Source organism: Camelus bactrianus, chromosome 13 (genome assembly GCF_048773025.1).
Source record: "Camelus bactrianus isolate YW-2024 breed Bactrian camel chromosome 13, ASM4877302v1, whole genome shotgun sequence".
NCBI classification, from domain to species: Eukaryota; Metazoa; Chordata; class Mammalia; order Artiodactyla; family Camelidae; genus Camelus; species Camelus bactrianus.
The window spans coordinates 62425163-62449237 of record NC_133551.1 but is presented as its reverse complement, the minus strand read 5'-3'; the positions used below and the strand labels follow the sequence as shown (position 1 = coordinate 62449237).

At 34.5% G+C, this 24075-nt stretch overlaps 1 protein-coding gene across 1 annotated transcript in view; it reads left to right on the top strand.

The window, feature by feature from the left end:
• CLIC4 (chloride intracellular channel 4) overlaps window positions 1–24075 on the top strand; it is a 65447-nt gene that overhangs the window by 35514 nt on the left and 5858 nt on the right. The window contains exons 3-4 of the mRNA XM_074377152.1: window positions 8764–8889; window positions 15301–15407. Coding sequence (XP_074233253.1) covers window positions 8764–8889; window positions 15301–15407 — 233 coding nt within the window. The remainder of the gene's footprint in view (window positions 1–8763; window positions 8890–15300; window positions 15408–24075) is intronic.

Here is a 24075-nt window from a genome sequence, read left to right as displayed (position 1 = left end):
TGGTGGAGAGCAATAGAATTCAACGGAGAGCTATTTAGAAACCCACTCTGTGCTCTGAGAAAAATGATTGTTACGTGATATTTCATCCATGAGAACAAACCAGTTTCTAGTTCTGGCGCTGTGACACGTTCTCTCTGAATCTCAGTAGGTGCTAATGACCGTGCTGGTGGTATTCACGTGCCGCTGTGAGGTTTGGAAGAACCTCCCATTGCTTGCCTGCCAGTGCTGCCTTAATGCTTTTGTGGGATTAATTTCTAAACCTAATTTTCTGTTTATGCTGCAATTATATTATAGAACTTTTAGATTAAAAAAAAAGTTCTCAGGCTTCAGAAGGAATTTAGGTTTATATCAACTGCCATTTGAACAAAAGATTCAGGTAGATATAAGTGAAAATATTAAAATGCAGGGCACATTTCAAGATGTTACCACATGTCATCAAGTTGGGAGCAACCAGGGCATAGTAGAAGGTGTTAAGGGTAGAGACCCGGTTCTGTGCGGAGAGAGCCTTGTCCTTGATTTCCCCAGGGCCTTAGGCAAGCTGCCTCATTTTCTTGGAGGTCAGTTACCTTACTTTTAAATTCAGGAAGAAAGAAAGGAAAAATAAACTAACATTCTTCAGTGTCCACTATGTGCTAAACATGGTTCGGGGTACTTTTTACTACTCTTTATCAAACCATTTTCAGACCTGTTCTTGAATAGAATTCATTATTTTATTACGCTTGTTTTATAGGGCCTTTCTGGCTGACAGGTTTGTGGTGGTGATCAAGGTGTTTACTTGAAGACTTCCACAATCTTCATTATGCTCAGAAGTTCCTAAATCAGAGACCAGCATCATTAGAGCATAGATAAGCCGAAGAGAGAGGTTGGGGGAAGAGAAAGATGAAAGCATGAAATTAGTAATATGAGAGAGAAAGAGAAACAGACAGACACACAGACACTGACTTGGATATAGCTCAGTGTGGTCATGTTTTGTCACATAGTTGTTATGGATAAACTTTTCTGGTTTTGAGAAATGAGAGTAGAAATGATAACTTTAAGAAATTATCTTTTTATTGTAAAAGCAGTGATATCTTCTGTATTACCAGTGATGAATGAAATTCCTCCTCTATGGTATTCTCTGAGAAAAATAAAGAAATCGGAGAAGACCACTTTAAAAGTCTGGGAAAGGCATGTTTTCATTTTCCCATTCCCACCTTAAACATTGAAACTGTCTCATCCTTTGTGTCATCACCAATGATTTCCTTCTGCTTCAGATGTCAACATAGCATTTGTCACATACTGTGTGAGTCAGACCCATGCGTAAATTGCCATAATAATGGCATAAAATTTTGAAAGATTATTATGTTAGTTTAAACTTTAATAATTTTGTAATAGTTTAAAATGTTTCAATGGAACTATATAACTGATAGTTCCATATAGCTTAAAAAGAGTCATAAACTCAGAACAAAACCTGATTTCTAAATAGATTCTTTCGTTATCATGTCTCTGTGGCTCCCCGCTTCTGAAAATAGTCTTCAGCAAGTTGAGAGATCACTTTGAGTTCCATGTATACATCTTCAGTAAACAGCAGCATGAATAAAACATACAGAGAGACTAAATGGAGTGGAACAGATAGACTTTTTAGAGAAATCATTCATTTCCTGCTACTGGTTAGTCAGGAAAGTACGGACTCCATTCTTCCCGTTGGTAAAGTTGACCTGACCTACATAAAGTCCCTGTTAGAACAATCCTGCGATTCAAGATATGTGTCTCATGAATATATTCTGAATCACATGCATACTGTGTGTGTGTGTGTGTGACAGAGAGAGACAGAGACAAAAGCAGAGAGGGAGAACTTAGCTGTCACATGTCTTTATGTTCTTTTTCAAGATGTTTTCAAAGGTAAAAAATCCTGTTGAGGCTACTAAGAGCTGAATTAGAAAAATGGATTGTTAGTGAATGTTTTCCTAAACCTATTATCTATATAAATTTATAAACTGCTTATACACTGTTAATAAAATCTGTTAAGAATTATAGAAGCTGTATTTGAAACATTTTCATAGGTGCTATTTTGTTTTAAAATGATTGCATCATAAATTTACATTATAGTAGGTAGATTAGCAGTATACCGCATTTAATCAAAATAAATAAAATCCTTTAACTGGTTGAACTGGGACACATAGACAAATGCCTAGTAACTGGGATCTTAGTGTCTTTGTTGTCCATGTGTCAATCATTCAGTTAGTGACTTTAGTATTAGAACATAGCAAACCTAGTGAAGAATAATTAATAGGAGTAAAGTGTTCTGAAACAAAAAATTTGTGGTGTTAACCTTTTTTTGGCTCATTTGCCACATAGTTTCCAGCATTCTCTTGGTTTGTGTGGATTAATTTTATGCTTTGAAAATCAGCACCTTTAAAAGGAAATTCAGTTAAAGGACAGGTTCTACATACTTAGTATTTTTTTTCTCCCACTGAATGAGACTAAGTCAACTAGTTACAGATAGGTCATTTTTAAGAACCAGCTCCAGTGGCTGTGCTGTACTCATTTCATACTAAGCAGCTGGAACTGAGCCACCAGCCAGAGGGCCTCCAATTGTTTGTACTGAATTAAATTTTAATTGAAGTTAAGCTACTTAAGTTGCTTAAAGTATTAGCTCCTCTGTAAGGCGCCTCCTTTTCATTCCTTTCTTTCACTCTTTCTGTTTCTTGTTTTAGTTTGTTTCTCTTTATTCATTTCCTTTTCTTCATCTAGAAACAAAATGGGAGATAACAGAATAATTTTTTTTTGTCTAAATAAAAGACTACTATATGAAAAAAAAAGTCTACTCTGGTAAGTGATGGTAAAAACAAAACAAAACAAAACATTGAAGAACAGTCATGCTCTCAGCTCAAAGCATGAATTCTATGCCCTTTGCTTTTTCTAGATATCACTTAAGATAAATATTTGAATGAGTTTAAACGAACTATTGAATGTTTATTGAAGCCTTTTATGAAATAAGCCAAAGATGTCCTGAAATTTTTAGTCATTTGTCTGTCAGTTTCATTTTTCTGATACTGCAGTTCCTGAAATATTAAGGTTCTGTGAAGCATCTGTAAAAATGAGCCTTTGTGGGGCCATCAAAACACCTGAGACCTTAGAGTGCCAGGTGAGGACTTGAAGTTGAAGAATCTTTGATTCTATCTGGTTGCTGACTTGATAATAGCTTCTAAGTGAGTCACTTCAGTGCTTACAACTTCTCCGTTTATTTGTAGTCTGCTAATCTGTTTAGAAGCATTAAAGTTTCTTCTCAAATCTAGTTTTGTTTGAAGTAAGGACCTAACATGATTGTCCTTCATCTCAACAGTTAATCCTGGAGAATAGTTTCATCACCTTTAAAAAATTTTTAAATCTATAAATAAGCCTTTAGCAGAAACAAGATGGACTATTCACTAGTCATTAATATTAAGGGGAAAATTGGTAAGCATATGCCTGGTTTCACTTTACTTAAACGCCTCTATATTAACAGATTTCTTATTACCAGTTAATGCTAGATAACCAGTTTTGAACCATCATAGAGTTTAAAACTGTCAATTTCATTGCTTGCATAAATTTTAGTTCACTTTCACACCCATTATTTGATTTAGTCTTTACCAGCAAAGCAAGTTTTATATTCATAGTACGGATGAGGAAATCCAGACCCACAGAGGTTGTGATTTACTTAGTCTTATATCTGGTGAATGGCAGAACTATTCAATCTGGGACTTTAACCAGGTTCTTTTCATTCAGTCTTTGGTTCTTTCTTCTTTGCCATGCTAACTTTATTCCTGCTCTCATAAATATTTTTGTTTGGAGAACTTAAAAGCTGTCATAATTTATTATAGAATTAATAGCTATTTATTTTGCCACCCTCCCCCTGTGGGTTATTTTAAAGCATTGATCTCTTTCTTCTCCTTTACCTAACTCTACCCTATTCATTAATGCCTTATACTTAGGCATTAATGGACTGTTTGTTAATCATAAAAATGTTGCTGGATATGTTTTTTAACTTTGGAATAAGAGAAGTCTTTTCCAGGTGATCATAATTTGTATATGACAAGATTAAAGAACATTCTTATTCATCACTAGTATTAATGGGAGATGTAGTGTGTTCTCTTTTTCTTGTGTATTTTCTACAATTTTATTAGCCCTACTTGCTGTGAGATTCTGTTGTTCTTTCTTACCTTTGTGTTACCTTTTTAACTTTAAAATGTTAGGATTTAACAGAACTGTGGTATTAGCATAAAAACAGACATGTGGATCAATGGAACAGAATAGAGAGCCCAGAAATAAACCCACAGACCTATGGTCAATTAATCTTTGACAAAGGAGGCAAGAATATACAATGGAGAAAAGACAGTCTTTTTAGCAAGTAGTGTTGGGAAAACTGGCTAGCAGAATGTAAATCAGTGAAGTTAGAACACTCTCACTCTATACACAAAAACAAACTCAAAGTGGCTTAAAGACTTAACTATAAGACAAGACACAGTAAATCTCCTAGAAGAAAACATAGGCAAAACATTCTCTGACATCAATCTTAGCAGTGTTCTCCTATGTCAGTCTACCCAGGCAATAGAAATCAGAGCAAAAATAAACAAATGGGACCTAATTAAACTTATAAGCTTTTAACAGCAAAATAAACCATAAACAAAATAAAATAACAACATACGGAATGGGAGAAAATATTTGCAAATAATGTGACTGCGAAAGGCTTAATTTCCAGAATATATAAACAGCTCATACAACTTAATAACAAAAAGCCAAACAACCCAATCCAAAAATGGGCAGAAGACCTAAACAAGCAATTCTCCAGTGAAGGCATACAAATGGCCAATAGGTACATGAAAAAAGGCTCCAAATTGCTAATTATCAGAGAAATGTAAATCAAAGCTACCATGAAGTATCACCTCACACCAGTCAGAATGGCCATTATTCGAAAGTCAACAAATGATAAATGCTGGAGAGGGTGTGGAGAAAAGGGAACCCTCCTACACTGCTGGTGGAAATGCAGTTTGGTGCAGCCATTGTGGCAAACAGTATGGAGATTCCTCAAAAGACTAGGAATAGACTTACCATATGACCCAGTAATCCCACTCCTGGGCAGATAACCAGAAGGAGCCCTAATTCAAAAAGACACCAGCACCCCAAAGTGCATAGCAGCACTATTTACAATAGCCAAGTCATTGAAACAACCTAAATGTCCATTGACAGATGACTGGATAAAGAAGATGTGGTTTATTTATACAATGGAATACTACTCAGCCATAAAAAATAAAACAATGCCCTTTGCAGCAACATGGATGGATCTAAGATCGTTATTCTAAGTGAAGTAAGCCAGAAATAGAAAGAAAAATACCATATGAGATCACTCACGTGTGAAATCTAAAAAAAGAAAAAAAGGACATTATGAACTCATCTACAAAACAGAAACAGACTTGCAGACATAGTAAACAATCTTATCGGGGAAAAGGGGTGGGAAGGGATAAATTTGGGAGTTTGAGATTTACAAATATTAGCCACTATATAAAAACAGATTTTAAAAAGTTTCTACTGTATCACACAGGGAACTGTGTTCAATATCTTGTAATAACCTTTAATAAAAAAATATGAAAATGAATATATGTATGTATATGCATGAGTGGGGACATTGTGCTGTACACCAGAAATTGACACATTGTAACTGATGGTACTTTGATTAAAAGGATTTGAAAATAAATGTATAAACCCTAAACTGTTAGGGTTTCTAGATTCTTGATTATGTACAAGGTCTTCCTGAATTGAGAGGAAAAAAATATAAGTGGGAACAAATGTGAGTCTGAGTGAGAATATGAGTGGGTGACTTGAAGATGAAAGATGACTACGGTCTTGGACGTGGAGGACCCTTTAGTGATCAAAGAACAGGTGGAGAGGATGCTGAGTAAAAAGGAATAACCAAAAGAAACCAGTGAAATTAAAAATAGAACAGGATTAGTTCTGATTTGAAACTGAGTACTTATAAAATGTACTGGAACCTTATAGGCATACCTCACTATTGAAATAAATGTGAATCTGGAAGACTTACTCAGGTTTCATGTATTCCAATCATTTTGTGTTCAACTTTACCTTGTCTGACCAAAGAATGCTCAGTAAAAGAATCAGAGTTGAAAATCAAATCAGATTTTGACTTTTAAAAGTTCTCTTTTGGAGCTTAGGTTATTGTAGAAGTTAATAGATAGTCTTATTTTTCTTTGCTTGGGGAAAGAGGTAGGCTCTAAAACTTGGATAGAAAATTTGGACTATTTGGATAATTAATGTCTTTGTGTATTGAGTGGAATGTAGTAATAGAAAGATGAGGCACTCTCTGAACCTAAATTAAGGGAGAGAAGGGGATGTATGTGAGGCAGCGAGTGGGAGGAGGAGGAGGGAAGAAAGGGAGAGAGAGAGAATGGATGTAAGACCAGGGGAAATTGATAAGCTGGGCTGAATTTAGATTTTAGGGTACACTCTATTTTAAAAATTCATTTTAATGACAAAGTATTTCACCTTCATGATACACTTTAAGATATCCTTTATTTTATTCAAATTATGTGCATTTGTGGTAAGGAGGGACGGAAGGAAGGGCAGTAGTAGGAGGGGGAGAAGTTCTTTGAAGCAATAAGTTATTATTGCTTTTTAAAGTTTTTTAAGTTCATCTTTTTAATTATGAAGGTTTTCAAACATACAAAAATAGAATAAACTTGGTAACTTCAGTTTCCTTATCAAGATTTTGCCCCCATTTGCTTTGTCCCCTTTCTTCTTTGTCTTTGCCGTCATCATCGTCGTTGTCGTTGTCTTCTTCTCCTTCTTCTTTCCTGAAATGTTTTAAAGCAAATCCTGGGAATCTGTCATTTTACCCCTGCTTACTTCACTGTACATCTCCAAACAATATGGAAATTTTCTTACCTAACCATAATGTCTTTATAACCTCTAGTACCCAGTGTGTAATCCAGTTTCTCCAGTTATCTCTAAAATCTTTGGCTGGTTTGTTCAACTCAGGATCCAAACAAATTCTATTCATATTTGGTTGTTGTGTCTCTTAATTTTTTCTTAATCTACAACAATCCCTTCCAGCTTCCATTTGTGGCTTTTTATCCTCATGCCATTGACTGGTAGAAATCCAATCAGTTGAACTGTAGATCCCAAATTCTGGATTTGGCTGATTGCTTCCTTGAGGTATCATTTAACTTTGTCCTGTAACTCCTCATGTTTCCTGTAAATGAACTTTTTGGTCCCAGGACTCCTTTATACTCTTAAATTATTGAGGACCTCAAGGAGCTTTCAGTTACTATTGATTTTACTACATTAAAAAGCAAAGCTGAAAAATTTAAAAATATTTACTAATTGATTTAAATAGAGTCATCATGAACTCATTACTTGATATCACAAAAATTCTTTTAATTAAAAATAAGTGTATTCTTCAAAACAGAATTAGTGATGACTGGCATTCTTTTACGTTTTTGTGCATCTCTAATGTCTGCCTTAATAAAAGATAAATTCTCATATCTGCTTCTGTATGCATTACCCTGTGACATCACACACTGAATAGGCTATGGAAAACACTATCCAGGCATGAGAGAATAAGAGTGAAAAAGGAAAATGATGTCTTAATAATATGCGTATGGTTTTACCCTCACGGGCCGTCTGGTGAAAGGGTCTCCTCAGTCACACTTTGAGAGACAGCTGCCCTAGGAGGCTTGATTTTAGATTCAGGTTCAACTTTTTTGGTAAGAATACTACATATTCTTGATGTATACTTCATACTTTATCATTAAGATAATGCACCGTATCTGGTTATGTTATTGATTCTAGGATTCATTGGTGGGTTTAGGTGAACCATTGTGTTTTTTAATAGGGTAGCATACCAATTTCACCATCTTTACCAGTGTTCTGTGTATTTTCAGTTTTTCCTAATTAGTAGGAGGAAAATGTCTTTATTTTTTAGTTTTGAATTTCTTTAATGACTGGAATTTTTGGGCATTTTTCCATGTGTTCACTTATTTTATCTATGACTTATCAATTTATTTTGAACCATACCTATTTGATTTTTTGATGACATTTTAAATGAATTTGGACAAAAATCCTTACCTAATACATATTTGAAGTCTTTCTTATTTACTGTAATATTTTGTCCATTTTCTGTTGCCACTTACTTTTTGCTTATGCTATCTTTTATACGTTGAAGTAATTTTGATATTAGACAGTCAAATCTGGTCAGCTTTTTCATTATTAAGTCTGAACTTACAGGAAAATCAAAATGAGATAGCATCTGAATTTGGAATCTGTTATGAAAAGGACTGTAGGAATCAGCTGTTCTTCTCCCATATTTTACAAAAAAAAAAAAAAAAAAAAAGGAAAAGCTTAGAAGCTTAGGGAAGCTATTTTGCTCATCTTTACCCAATGAGCTGGTTAGACTTGAGACTAGAGACTGACTTTCCCAACTCTTCTTCCCCTCATTCTACCACCATTTCTAATAAGTACCTCAGTTAAATTTGGAATGAGAATGAAGGACTTTGTCTTTGGTTAAAATCAAAAACTTAATTTTCTTATCATAAATGTTGTGCTTTGTGGAGGCTTTTGCTTCTTATTAGAGTACCACTGCAGCTGTTATACTGAGTGGAAAAAATACGATTTCTGATTCACTTTTATATACTTTAAAATTTAGAACCACTCTGAGAATTTAAAATATTGCTGCCTCCTCAGATAGAGTAAAAAAAATGACCTGATTTTGACCACTATTTTGCCTAACAGGAAGCCTGCAGACCTGCAGAACTTGGCTCCGGGGACCCACCCACCATTTATAACGTTCAACAATGAGGTCAAAACGGATGTAAATAAGATTGAAGAATTTCTTGAAGAAGTCTTATGCCCTCCCAAGTGAGTATCATAGAAAATACGCATGGAAATACTGCCATCTCTTTAAAGCTTTGTCTTATCTGGTCCTTAGGGACATTTCTCTTGATTGTACTTGAGTTAAATTGTCACAGCATTAGGTTGGAATGACTAGGACTTCTCTTCATTCATTATGATGCTACAGAAATGTCAGAACTGGCTGCTGGCTAGGCCAGTAAGTCACACTAAGAAAGACAGGAATCTGATTAAGCTATAGAGTACTTGGTGGAAATAGGTTTGGGACATGTGAGTCCAGGTTATTTGAGGGATGGAGGTCCCAAAATGAGAGAGAAGTTTGGGGAGAAGAAGAGATGGGGAAGACAGGTTCAAACTGAACCCAGCTAGAATGTCGAAGCAGGGGTGTGGTACAGGTTGCTGGGAGATTTCCTTTCAGGCCATTTTAAAGGTAACTTTCTAAAGCTACCACCAAAGAGAATGAATTTTTTAGACTGCGTTGCTGGGATTTCATTTTTATTTATGTATTTCTTTTAAGGTGTTCTAGAGCCCCAGGTCCTGCATATTAGGCCACATGGTTAATGAGTTCAAAGTACTGAACTTTTTCCTGTAATGTGAGGTACAGTTGAGGAGTAGATGCACTGTAATGACAGTTACCCAAATTGCAACTATGAAGTTTTGTATCATAATGTAACGTTGGCAAAGGTTCAAAACATCATTGGTTTCTTTTAGACTTTTCTAGTTTCACTATCCTGAAAACTGGAATGTTTCTTCTGGCTCATGCCTGTTCTTGCTAGTTAACTTGTTTTTTTTCCCACCATATACAGGTAAATTTCCCAAGAATAGGATTATTGGGTCAGAAAGTTCTAAAATAATTAGTTACTCAGCATTCATTCATTCATTTATTCTGCAAACAGTTACTGGGCAACAAAGCCCTACGGATACAATAGCTAACAAGACAGTTCCTGCTCTCAAGAAACACAGTCAAATATGGATGAGGAGGTAGTGATGATGTGGGAAAATGAGTGGAATCAGGAAAGGCTTTGGAGAAGAGATCACACTTGAATTAAACTTTAGTTGAAAAAAAAAAAGTGACATCCAGCAGGTGAGTGAAGGAATGACAGGCATTCCAGGCAGAAGAATTATTTTGGATAGTGTTTCTTTGGGGGACCTGAAGGTGTGGCTGGAGCGTGGCATGCAGGGTTGGAGATGGCAGGCAGGAAGGCTGCTAGGAGACATGAGTAATGACACTCTGTCTACAACTAGCCCACCTTCTGTTGTAAACAGAATTGCCCTCTGTTTAGCAATCTTACTCTAAGCTTAAAATTTCATTTTCGTAATCCTGTATCCTAAAAACTTATCCTCTGCCTTCCTTCTTGTCGAAGAGCCTCAGACTTCTTTTATCTCTGCTTTCCAGGAGTCCTATCCTTCCTTCTATCCCCAGTAAAGTTTCTCTAGACCAACATTAATAAAACTGTATCTTGATTTTTCCCTCCAGACCATATATAGAGTTAGAATACCAAGAAATCAAAACTGGAATCTTTGAAATTGGAGCTTTGTACACATCAGAAAGGAACTATTATGAACATGCATTTAACTTAGTTAGAAATAACTTTTGAGAGATTATTGTGTCATAGAACCTACTGCATCCCTTTTTATTCTTTTCATGTACAAATTATGTATATCTTACCCTTTTTATTTGTAAAGGCTGTCAGCTCTGAGGAAAGTTCTATATTTGCCGACTTACCCTCAGATGCTGATTAATGAAAGTGATCTTCCTCTTACGTAACTGTAGATCATTGTATCAACGTTAAATTATAGAGAAACAGTTTGAATGACATTCATTCTCTATGAAGGAAACTGTATGTTGTTTTAAAGCATTTTCTGAAGTGTTTATTGTGTAAATCCTTCTGAGGATATTTATGTTTTTGAAATCAATATGCTGATAACATTATATGCCATTTCAATAAAATGGGCATTTTCTCATATTCTCTTCTTGTCGTCTTCTTTAACAAGAGCAGCAGCAACAACAACAAAAATAATTTTCATTATTCTTTCTTTTGATTTTTCTCAGAATAAACATTAAGAGAAATAGTAGAGCTAATATCAAAATATTCCATCTTTTTGGTATCTAGAACTCTGTAAGACATCTTAGCTTTTTGAATTGGACCTTGAAAATAAACATTTTCACTTTGCTTTTTATAAATAGAAATTTTACTTTCGTTTCATTTAGGCATATTTATAGAGATACTATAACCATAGGAGGTCTTTTCCTTTAGTTTAAATAATTTAATTTAAAACTTGGAGATCGTTCTGTTTATATTCTGAAGAGAGTTTCTAAAGTTTTAACATTTTACTTGGGAGGGAGTAGTTTTGATGTTACTAATGCCTCTGCTGTTACTAACTAACATTCAAGTGCTAATTATGTGCCATGCACTGGGGATTATCTCAACTAATCCTCTCAAAGACTTTATGAAAAAAACTGAAGGCGAGTAATCCAAATAACTTGTCCAAAGTTTTACAGTTAATGGTGGCAGAAATGGCACAGGTTACTTTCAAAGACAGGTCTGTATGACTTCAGAAACCTGTATTTCCTCCATTTTCTTCTTTCTATTTCTCATTTAGTTGAGTTTGACTTTTATAAAAGAGGTAAAATGTGAGTCTTTAATTGGGGTTGTGCTTTAGTTGAGTACAGACTTGAAGGCTAGCTCAAGCTTAGAGGAAGGGTAGGAGAGAAAGCAAAGGTAGATTGTTTTACTGTGATGATCAGGTGGGACTGAAGGTGGTTGTTAAACTTAATTTAGTGAATCCTTTTTAAAAAGTAGGTGTGGTTTCACTTCTGGTGTGTTTTTATTTATATGCATTGGAACAGCATGTTTGGACTAGGAGTGCCTTGCCCTTAGTGGGCTCCATAACCCATAATGTGAAATGCTGACCAAACAGCATACTCTGTCATGCAGAATTGTTTCTGTAGGATGAAGGGGAGAAAGAAATGTTTCTGGGACCACCACATGTATTCCTTTTCCTTTCCTCTATTGTTCTAGGGCAGTTGGGGACCATCTGCCTTTTCCCTGTAGGATAAGGAGGTCTTTAGGTCCTTAGCTATTGCTGATCCTCCTCACTCTGTAAGCCTTCCTGTTTCCAAATAGGACAAGGAGAAAGGCAGAAGAGTTGTACAGCTGGTAGACTAGAATCTAGCATTTCTAATATCTTTTTGGCGTTTGATGATACTGAGAACAGAGGGCCTTTTACGTGAGCATCTCTGATTTAATCATGACATCTATAAATATAGATAACTACCTATTCTAGAGTTATTTAGAATTTAGGGAGTAATGAAAAGCTAAGATCAAGGAACTTTTTTCTGGCCTAGGTAACTGTAGGTTTTGAAGAAGAAACATTATCTTTTCTCTGGGGAGAAGTATTTATATATATATTTTTTCAGTTCCCCTTGCTTGAATGAAGGAACTACTTTGTCCAAATAAAAGCTTTCAAAAAAACCGAAACTTGGATTTTTTTTTTTTTAACTGAAGCAAGCCTGTATACTGGGCTACCTTACTGATAAAGGATAGAAGGATAAAGAAAAGCTAGATAATTTTGGAGACGTGCTCTATAAAGTGTTATTAAGCCTTTTTTTTAAACTGAGAAATACAAAGTTGAATTTACAAGAATAAGGTAATAGACTGTATAATCACACTTGATTTTTATATTAGCATGAGAAGGGAGAAAATGTCTAAGGTGTTTCCTAAAAGGATGGAAATATTCTTAGCTAGTCTACCATTAATAGTCTGCGATGTAATACAGAGTAAAGGAATGATCTGAAAGCCCCGATGATCTGAAAAGTCCTGGATGCTCATGTCTATTCTGTTGTTGACACATAGTCTTTTATTACTTATTTGCCTTCCTTTTGTTAAATGTTAAAATGAATGTTCATAATAATTGAAAAGTACTGTTTTATCAAGCAGTTTGCTAAAATTAATAATAATGAGTGAATGACTAAAATCCAGTGTTTGGGGGGAATGTAGAAAACAGTTGACAACTGATTTTGGGCCTACTAGTTTAGCATTTGGTTTATCTTTTAGAGAGAACCTGATCTGTAATAAAACAAAAACAAAATAACACTGACCTGGGGACAGGAGATCTGAGTTTTAGTTTGGTGATACTTTTAACTAGTCCAGTGATTTTTGGGTCCAAGTGTGTAACCTCCCTGCAATATAATTTCCTTTTAGGCAAAATGAGACATTGAGATGAATGGTCTTTTGTAACTATAATGTTGTATGCATTAAACTAAGTACAAATTTAATGGTTTGTCTTGGAGAAGAGTAGGGCCTGTTTAACCTGCTTTAGAGAGTTTTTTTAAAGAATTGTGATAGCAGCTATTTCCATATGAATAAAGGTTATGCTCATTGCAAGTCCTTTATTCTTACTTGTTCATTAATACAGATGTCTAGTAAGTATGCTTCTGTGGGTTCATCACAGAAGCATACTTAACATAATTCCTGACACATAGTTGATAGTTAATAATTAGAATAAGTGAATATATGCATGAAAAATAAATATATCAATAATCTGTAATTCAAGCCTACCTTCCTGTAAGTAAGTTTGAGAATTATGAAGTTTACTTCACTAGAAAAAGTAGGTACTGATAAATATTGGTTGAGGAAAAGAGGAGTAATTTTGGAAACTTGGCTAGAGGAGGTTATAGATGTATTGAAGTGGCACTTCTGTACCTTGCACTGTTTTTTCTTTGAAATGAATCAATGAAGTTACTGTATTACAAGTGGGTGGAAACATTTAAACTAGAGCCTGGTTGTTTTCATAGTCAAGGAAAATCCAGGGATGTTGAAGCTGGAATTAACTGTTTCAACTCAGGCAGGAAAAAATGACAGAGAGAGGGAGAGAGAAGGTAAAGTTTTCTATAATTAGCAAAAAATTACATATTATATATACATATATAAATATACATACACAGATGAAATTTATTTACTATACTCATTCACTTTTAAAAAGCTCATTATGTGATTAATTTCATTTAAGAGAGAACCCTTTAAGCTTAAACATGGAGGGATATTAAAAAGAAAAATAACTTGAGCATATAGGTGTTCAATAAATATATTCTCCTTAGCAATATAGTACTGTCTAATTTAGAAGATATATCTTTTCTTGAATTTAAAATGGTAAACATAAAGTATAGAATATAAAAAATTAACTTGAAACTACAACTTGCTACTGAACTAAATTTTTTTCTAAAAATACTTCACTTTTATTTTTAATTTACAGAAAAATGGTAAGACAGCATCTTAAAATATATGAATAAATATAAATAACTAGTTCCATGTAAGATTTTTTTCCATAGTCTTACTGCCCTTAAGTCCATTTTCTGGTGAAGTTTTGCAGGGCCTTTAAGCTGAGGCATCTTCCGTGAAATGGTGCTAAGAGTCTAGTCCCGACTACCGGAAGCTGATGCAAGCTCTGCTAAAGGGAAAAGTAGGCTTTTTCACATGTATTTTCCTAATTTGAGAGAGAGATAAACATCAAGTATATGTGTTTGAAATTTAAGTATATAAAATACACATTTGTGTGTGTGTTTTTTTTTTTAAAAAGCTTTTATGTCATGAATGTCTCTTCTAAAAGTAAAAAGACTTTGTAACAACACAGTAGAGGATTTGTTAGCAAAGTTCCTGACATCTTATTTTATGTTGCTCAGTGTCACCCTTAATAATATTTAGTATATGGGAGGTTTTGGAAAATCCTGAGTATAGAATTGAAGTGAGTGATCAGCCTTCTGCTTTTCTGTCCTTTACCTGCCGTGGGTGATCAAGATGCTTGACCAGCCTGGGCTCTTTCCCTACTGCCAGGTTCTGCAGAGCTGCTGTATGGGACTGTCTCAGTGCATGGCACGCCAAAGATCTATCTGGTTGATATTATTCCTATTTTAGAAAGTTCTACAGTTGAAATGTGGCTAGTACAACTGAGGAAGTGAATTTTTGTCTTTATTGTGATTAATTTAAATTCATAATTAGATAGCCACAAGTCACCAACAGCTACCATGTTGGACAATTCAGATACAGAATATTTCCATCATCACAGAAAGTTCTCTTGGACAGCTCTGCCCTAGAATTCTGCTTCTAAGAGACCCTTTGGCTTGGCACAAGTCTCTGAACAAGTAGACTATTTCCCCAACATTCTAATTTATGAAATGGAGGTGGAGTACAAGTGCCCTTTGGTTGCCAAGAATATTAATATGTGAGCAAAATGGTGCGGAACTTCATTTCCTAAGGAAAAAACACATCTTAAAAATATCATAGAAAACAGATGATGGCATTTCTTAGGATAATAACTTAAAAGATACCTAGTAACTGCTAGCACAATGGTTTGATTAGGAGAGTTTATGCTAATGTATCTTTGGAGGATCTATAATCCATTATTATATTTTTCATTTAGGTACTTAAAGCTTTCACCAAAACACCCAGAATCAAATACTGCTGGAATGGACATCTTTGCCAAATTCTCTGCATATATCAAGAATTCAAGGCCAGAGGCTAATGAAGGTAAAACAAACAAACAAACAAACAAACAAACAAACAAACAAAAACCCACCACCACCACCAACAAAAAAACACCAAGTGCTTGAATTAATGCTGTAGAACCACACTTACCGCCCAAACTGCCCCCCCAAAACAAAACAAAAAGACCAAAAAAATCCTATTATGACAGTGATTATACATGAATCTTTTGTAGTCCATACATTCCTGTAAGTATTAAAAACTGGCTTTCAGAGTTGATCAGAGATTTGATAAGCCAGGGTAAGTCCTTAAATTGCCTTTTCCTGTTTCTAGCTAGTGGGACTGTGCTTAGCATATAGTGGGGTGTGTGATAAAATGTTTATTGAGTGAATTTGTTCTCATATTCTTCTGAGGAGTTACCATGAAGGGAGCTATGCAAAGAATTAACAGTACCTCAAACAATAGATTGGGTGGTTGTGGTGGTTTGGAATAGACTGACACAACTTAATTTAAACTATTAATCAATCTTTTGTTTATTGTTTTGTGCCAGCAACCTAAAATCAGCCTGGGTAGATTTTTGTGCTAATTACCCTTAAAAAATAGTTTTTGGAGTTGCTCTAAGAGAGCATTTAGATTCACTAGCCTTGCAAATTTCTCTGCATCCTAAAAGTAGGATTTTAGTTTCAAGTTATATTTTCATTGTGAGAATTGTTTATGTAGTACAGATGCAACTTCCTTCTTTAAATTATTAACAGACACTATCTTACTACTTCATTTACCAAACTTACGAATAGTGAAGGGAAGCCTCTTTGAAAAGGACCTCATTTGATGAACGTTATCTTAACTACACCATTCAGTCTTTTTCCTTTTTCTTTTCTTTGAGGTATTAAGCATTTTTCTTTCTGGGGGAAACTATATAAAGAGAGTCTTAGTGTTTAATTAAAAGTAACAATAATAACCAAAGAGGCAACTTCTAAAGACACTTTAATCCATTCACAGTTTTAGACTATTTGGTAGCTTGGGTGGGGTTCTTTTGGGTAGAGCTTATGGCACCAAATGAGCAAGAATACCAAAAGGAAAAAATACCAGTGTTGGTTAAGCAAGAATAATCGTCTTTTAAAAAATTGAAACAATTGCTGATTTCCTTATATTATTTCAGTGGGTAGATTTCCAAGCTATTTAGGCTATTATTTTTTATTATTAAATTTTAAAATTGCACCATTTTACAATTTAGTATTGAATTAAAGTGGTTTCTGGAATAATATTCACTGCATGAAATAGCTTTTATATAGTGAAGGGAAAAAAGAGAAGAACCTTAGGGCCCAGGGCTGCCTTACATAAATGTGTTTCAACAGCTGCCTTGGTTTGGGAGTAATTTTCCTTAGTAATTGGCTTTTTTTCTGACTAATGTTTCTGTCTAAGCATTTTATACACGAAGTGATCAGTTACATTGGAGCCCCTCCTATCCGCAGACAGTATCTTTTCTATGCTATACTTCCTTCATGCAGTTGACTGTTCTCTTTATCCCCAGATGCTCTTGCTGCATAGTTCTTTGAACTCTCTTAGTTAAAGACATAATGTTTTTATTTCTCTGTGTGGCTTTTAGAAACTGGAGGGTGGTTGAATTTCTTTTGACCCTTGGTGGGGAGGAGAGGGAAATACAATGTGTTTGCTTTTTTTAAAAAAAGCAATTGCTTTGAGGGATGGAGTGAATAGGGAAGAAAGTGACTCATTTAAGTATAACTTTGTATTCTATTTTTTCCTATCAATTTGTTACTGTCTTAAGTAGCCACCTACACTTACTGTTCTTAAAGTGCTGTAACCAATAAGAACAAACAACATAATGGATTATACAGTGCATTACTTTAAGTAATGCAGAAGTCTTTATATTAAATTACCTTTTGGTAAATAAGAACTCCAGTTGCCAAGCAACCTTCCCTCACAGTGGCTTGTCACTGCCATGAGACTTTAGAAAACAAAATTCCAAATCACTTTGGAGCTTAATGGGTCTCCCTATGTGTATTTGTTGCAGGTCTCTTATCTGTTTCTTTAGTGCAATTAAATGCCTTAAATAAGCCTTGGTGATGTACCTCCTCATTCCCCCAAACAATAAACAACTTAACACAGAGATGGATTTGTCATTTTTACGTGGTCAAGCAGAGTAAGCAACTTGTTGATTAGTTTTACCAAGCTATTAAATATTTTACAAAATCCAATATGTTTGGACAATTTTAAGACCTTTTAAGACCTAATTCTAAGTAAGGGATTAGATACAGATGCTACAGCATTGGACTACTGAAAGTGAAACAGAAGGGCCAGTGCTTAGACTGGGGTACAAAGTAAAGAAAGCAGAGTTAAAGAATACAATAAATAAAAGGAAATAGATAGGTAGGTAGATAGATAGATAGATAGATTGATTGATTGATTTAGCTAGCTAGCTAAAATATATAATTCTTTGGTAATATGTCCAAGGTGACTAGGAGTAAGTTTTTTTTTCTTTTGAAGCATTAAAAGAGAAATTAATGGGTAATTCCTTTTGTAGGGATGGATTAGATATGACCTCTTCCAGATCTTGTAAGTTTTTTTAGTTGTGTGATTTCATTAATTTAAAGAATTTGTCAAGCTCCCAAATGTAACTGATAGATAATTTATTAGTCTGTTGATATTTATAATATTCTTAAGAGATCAGTGAATTTAGGAGTAATGAGGTCTGCCATTTATATGCTCTGAGGCATATTTCATAATGTCCAAATTCCCATTTTTAAATGGAGGCAAGGAATCTTAGGTTCTGATTAGTTTCTTTTTATTCAAGGTTTATTTCCCCTCCCTACCTGCTTCCCTCTCTCCATCCCTCTTTGGAAAAGTATGTGGAATCAGAGGATGGTTGTTCATCATTGAAGCAAAGAAACTGCACTGGATATTTAATCACCTTTAAATACTTATTACCTCTCCCTGTTTTCCGCTAACGTGTTACCGCGCCTTTAAAAATTGCTCAAGTAAGATTACTGTTTTATTAAAACTAGCAGTAGCTTAAAATACAATATTACCCATGTAAGTGCTCATAATTTTTGTTTTCTTTGTTCTAAATTATAGTTTTTCTACAACGAAACGGACTTGTTATGTTTAATGCTTTCTGCCTTGCATTTACTCTTTCAATTTATACAAACAGTAGAGTAATGCATGCTTACTGAAAAAGTTAAAATAGTGCAGAAATAAATTTAATAAACTTTCAGTGTCCCTCCTTAGTTAACACAGCATGTAACCTGTTCCCAACACTTACTATGTATCCTTCTTTTCTCTATGCACAAATTTTACTTAAATGTGTATTTGTATGTATATATACACACATTCTGTGGTTGTCTTTTTCACATATTGTATGGTAGAAATCCTTCCATATCAAAATGTAGATCTACCTCATTTTTTAGAAATTCTGCTTAATATTCCATAATATGGATTTTTAGTTAGCTATTCCCCTATTGATAGACATCTAGATTGGTTTTTTTTTTTTTTATTATGACAAACTATGCTGCCAGTGAATGTCCTTGTGCTAGATTTCAAATAGGTCAAAAGGTTTTAGTCTCCAAAAGACTATGATAGTTTATAGTCCCACTGATGTGGAAGTATTCATTTCTGCACGCTTCTGACCCTGGGGGGTGTGTGTGTGTGTGTGTGTGAAAGTGTGTTAATCTTTTGACTTTCATAGTTAACTTAAAATTGATTGTATGGCCTGTATTGCACTGAGTAATTTTTTTGGAGAGCTTTTGAAGTACTTTCTTAGAGATACAGCATTACTACAGCAGAGGTATTAGAAAATTACAGTGCTAGTTATTAATTACAAAAAAACAAAGAGCTAAAAAAAAAAAAAGACAAGGAGCTACTTTCTGATGGCCTGCTACTGCCTTCTAGTGGTTAATCTTGACAGTTTCTTTATGTTTACCAATTTCAAATTCTTTTGTTATGATTTGTCTTCAAAACTTTATTATGTTTATTAAATGACACTCTTGTTACCTCGATTTTTCTTTATTTTGTTGTCCATTCCTTATGCTGAGACTAAAATTTCTATCAAACGAATTCAGCATTCTTTATTCTGACATTCTTAACAATGAAAAATCACTAATATTCTAGTCGAGTATAGAATGTTCAACTTAATTGCAGGTGCTTTGCTAAGTCCCAAATTATAGAAAGAGCAGTAATTGTAATGTTTTGCTAGCTTCTTAATTTTAGTCTATGCCTTACATCTAGGATCATAAGCTTTGTATGTTATAAACCTTGTAAATTGGGAATATTTTATTTATCTATTGGATACATTTGAGAATTAGTTCAGGAATAGTATTCATTTAGAGCATGTCAGAGATCATAAACTTGCTCAGACTTGCCATGCCACTCAAGTGCCATTTGAGACATTATTTCAGTGTATGAATTCAGGCAGTATTATCTTCCTTAGAGGCCATGACCCTATTCATTGTAATCTGATCAAAGAACAGGACCTTATATCTAGTATGTATTTATTCTGTATCCACTGCTTTTGACAGGAAGCATATTGAATCTTTAAAAGTTTGTTCTTTTACAGCCCTGAGATTCTGTCTCCTTTTTCCTTTTTAAGTGCAACCATGAAAAGTTTTCCATCATGCCCTGGACTCCTTACCAACCTAGCTATTTCTTATATTGCATTTTCTTTTTAATTTATAAACTTTACATTTCAGCTTACTGTATGCATTATTAATAGCTTGTATGTAATTCATAAAAGGTTATATTTATTGCCTTTGTATTTTTGATCTTTTATTTTTAAATGGCTCAGTTCCCTATTACTCCCCCAGTTGCAACTGAGCTCCCCTAATTCCTCAGCTTCATTTTACTGGGTTCCATTGCCCTGCTTCTTAACCATTGTCTTTAAGAAATAAACTCACTTGTTCCTGGCTATGGCTAGCGTGACTTTTTATTAATAAAAGAGGTAGTTCTTTGATCTTAATCTTGTTGTCTCTCGCTTGTTGTAACACATGCCAATTTGTTCGATATTTACCTAAGTAAAAAAATTACTACCAATTTTTCTTTACATTTTTTGAATGGCTATGTGTTCTACAGCAAAATGGAGTGCCTACTTTATTCTCAGTTTCCCACAAAGATATAACAGTTAAGTTATCTTCACTTATCTGACTTTAAAAAGTGTCTATTCTACCCTTTCACCTAATTTCCCTGTAAACTCCCTCTATACTTTTAAGAAACTCAAAACTTTTCTCAGTCTGGACCAGATGTTGGCCAAGTATCCAATATGTACTTAGATAAAGTGAATTTTAGGGGCTATGCAGAAGAGTGCAGGATACAGACTTTACTCTCAAAGAACATATAGTACAGTTGGGGAGCAAGAATAATGCATTAATTTAATAATAAGAATTTGAAGGAAGAAGTTCATGATTTAGTAAACCAGCCCTGAGTTTAAAAATCTACCTGCTTAAAAAATCTGATAATAATAGGAAGTGCCTGTATTAAGATCTGAACACAAAGAACAGTAAAGAACTGGATTATAAACAAGAATCAAATGGTGGGGGGTACAGCTAAGTGGTAGAGGGCATGCTTGGCATGCTTAGCGTCCACGAGGTCCTGGGTTCAATCCCCAGTACCTCCATTAAACAAACAAACAAAAATCAAATGGAAGTTCTAGAACTTAAAAATACATCTGAAATCATGAATTCAATAGATGAATTTAACAGATTAGACATTGATAAGAAAGAATTAGTAAACTTGAAGATAGGGCTGAAGGAAATATCTAATGGAAGCACAGAGAGACAAAAGGACAAAAAAACAAACAAATAAACAAAACCAACCCACACAGGAAAGAATGTAAGACATGTAGAACACAATGAAAAAAGTGTAACTGGAATCCTAGAAGGAGAGGAGAAAATGGAGTTAGAGATAATTGCCAAGAATTTTCCAAACTGATGAGAGATAACAAGCCGTTGATTCAAGGATTACAAAACCCACATAGCACGAATAAAAGAAAACTATACCTGTTTACATCATAGTTAGATTGCTGAATACCAGAGATAGAATCTTAAAAGTGGCAGAGAGAAATCTCTTCAAGATAAAAGCAAAAGACTGAGCACTGATTCTTAACAAAAACAGTGGAATTCAGAAGATACTGTTGTGAGATCATCAAAGAGTTAAAAGGAAGTGAATTAGAATTCTGTAAGCAGTGGAAAACTCTCCAAAAGCAAAAACAAGCACATCCAAATATTTCACTTTTGCCTCAAGATGTGCCATTTATATTTATAGCCGTGATCCATGTACTTGGTAACCAGTCAGCTTTTCCTTACTGCCTCTTCTGTGAGCCTCTAAAATTCACCAGTCAACTTATAATTTCTAGTAGTTATAACAGGTCACATCCCAAGATGTCATATCTCCTTTCTTTGATGTTGAGAATAAGGGCAACTTCTCCTTCATTTCAGTATCTATGAAACAGGATAATATCTACTCTTCCTATGTCTCATGGCTGCTCTGAGAATCAGTTCTCTTAACATGTATTCACCAAGTTTTTTAAACTGAAAAATACTGTCAGAATGTAACGATGAACATATTGGTTTTTTATTTATGGATTTTAATAGTGAAGTCAAAATGGACATTTTCAAACAAAAACTGAACATTCATCTCAACAGACTCACACTAAACAAAATACTAAAAGTAGTTTTTCAGGCAGAAGGGAAATGATTTCAGATAAACACTCAGAGATGCAGGAAGGAAGGAAAAGCAAAGAGTAGTATAAATATATTGTAAAATGAAATAAATACTGTCTGTATAAAACAGTAATGTTTTGTGGAATTTAAAATATGTGTCAACTTGATATACAACAATAGTAGCATGTAAGGCAGGAGTTAGAGTGTTCTAAGGTCCTTGCATTATCCTGGAAGTGGTAAAAGTTAAACTTTAATAAGTCAAGTTAGCAGAGTCTACAAAAGAACGTATTATATACCAACAGAGGGGGAAATGAATAATAAAATTTTCAGAACTTAATCCAAAAGAAGGCAAGAAAGAAGAGAAGGACACAGAACAGGTGTGAAAATAGAAAACAAACATATGATGGCAGATCTAAACCAAAGTTTGTAGTAATTACATTAAATGTAAATGATTCAAATACTCCAAGTAAAAAACAAAACTTGCAAACTGGATTAGAAATATGTTGCTTATGTTCAAGAAGGAATACATACACATGCACCTACATATGAAATACACACAGATAGACAGACAGACTGGCCCAGGAAAGTTGAAAGTAAAATAGTGTAAATACTAACCAAAAGAAAGTTGGCAAAGCTACACCAATATTGGACAAAGTCAATGAGTATGAAAAGATGTTAAACCTAATTTGTCAATCTCCAGAATGGTTAAAAATAGAGACTAACAAACCAAGCATTGCTGAAGATGTGAAGTACCTGAAATGCCCATACACTGCTGTTTGTTGTGTTGAGCTTGGAAAATTGATCAGTTTCTACTAATGCTGAACACATGCATACCCTGTAACCCACAACTCCATTTAAAAAAACCGGAAAAAATTTTTTGAGGTATAATTGACATACATTACATTGCATGTTGTACACGTAGATGTACAACATAATGATTTGATATTTGTATCTTACGTGAAATGATCACCACGATAAATCTAGTTAACATCAAACACCACACATAAATACAAATTCTTTTTCTTGTGATAAGAACTTTTAAGATTTACTCTTGGAAATTTTCAAATAAGCAATACAGTGTTATTAACTGTAGCCACCATGCTGTACATTACATCCTCATTATTTTATAACAGCAATTTTGTACCTTTGACTTTTTTGCTACCCCTCCCCACCACTGCCTCTGGCAACCACAAATCTGTTCTCTGTAATTATGATTTTTTTTTAAGGGTCTCCATATCAGTGAGATCATATGGTATTTGTCTTTCTCTGTTTGATTTATTTTACTTAGCATCATGCCCTCAAGGTCTGTCCATGTTGTTGCAAATGGCAAGACTTCATTCTTTTTTTGTGGCTTAATAATAATCCGTTATATGTATGTCATTGATATATATATATATACACACACCACATTTTCTTTATCCATTCATTTGTCCATGGACACTTAGGTTGTTTGCATGTTGGATAAATACCCAGAAGTGAAATTGCTGGTTAGTTTTATTTTTGATTTTTGGAGGAACCTCCGTACTGTTTCCCATAGTGGCTGCACCAATTTACATTCCCATCAAAAGTACCCAAGGGTTTCCTTTTCTCCACATCCTTGCCAACACTTGTTATTTCTTATCTTTTTGATAATGACCATTCTGACAGGTCTGAGATGATATCTTGTCCACAGCTCCATTTTTGATTGGAATATGAATAGATGTGCACCAAGAGATTTGCACAAAAACGTTAGCCATAAGCCCCAAACTAGAAATAGCACAGACTTCATTAACGTTAGAATGGATGCATACTTATTATATAACCATATAACAAAATGCTACATAACAATGAAAATGTATTATCAGCCTTGTACGAAACTACCACCGATGTTCCTTAGGGTTCTAGCCTAGGCCTTCTGCTTCTCCTTCATTCCCATGGCTTCAGTGTTCATTTATGTTCTCAGGACTTACAGATATATTGCCCTAGCCCATTCTGTTCCAGACTAGAACCCAACTGTCTACTGGACATCTCTGCTCAGATGTCTTAGAGACATCTCTAAGTCAGGC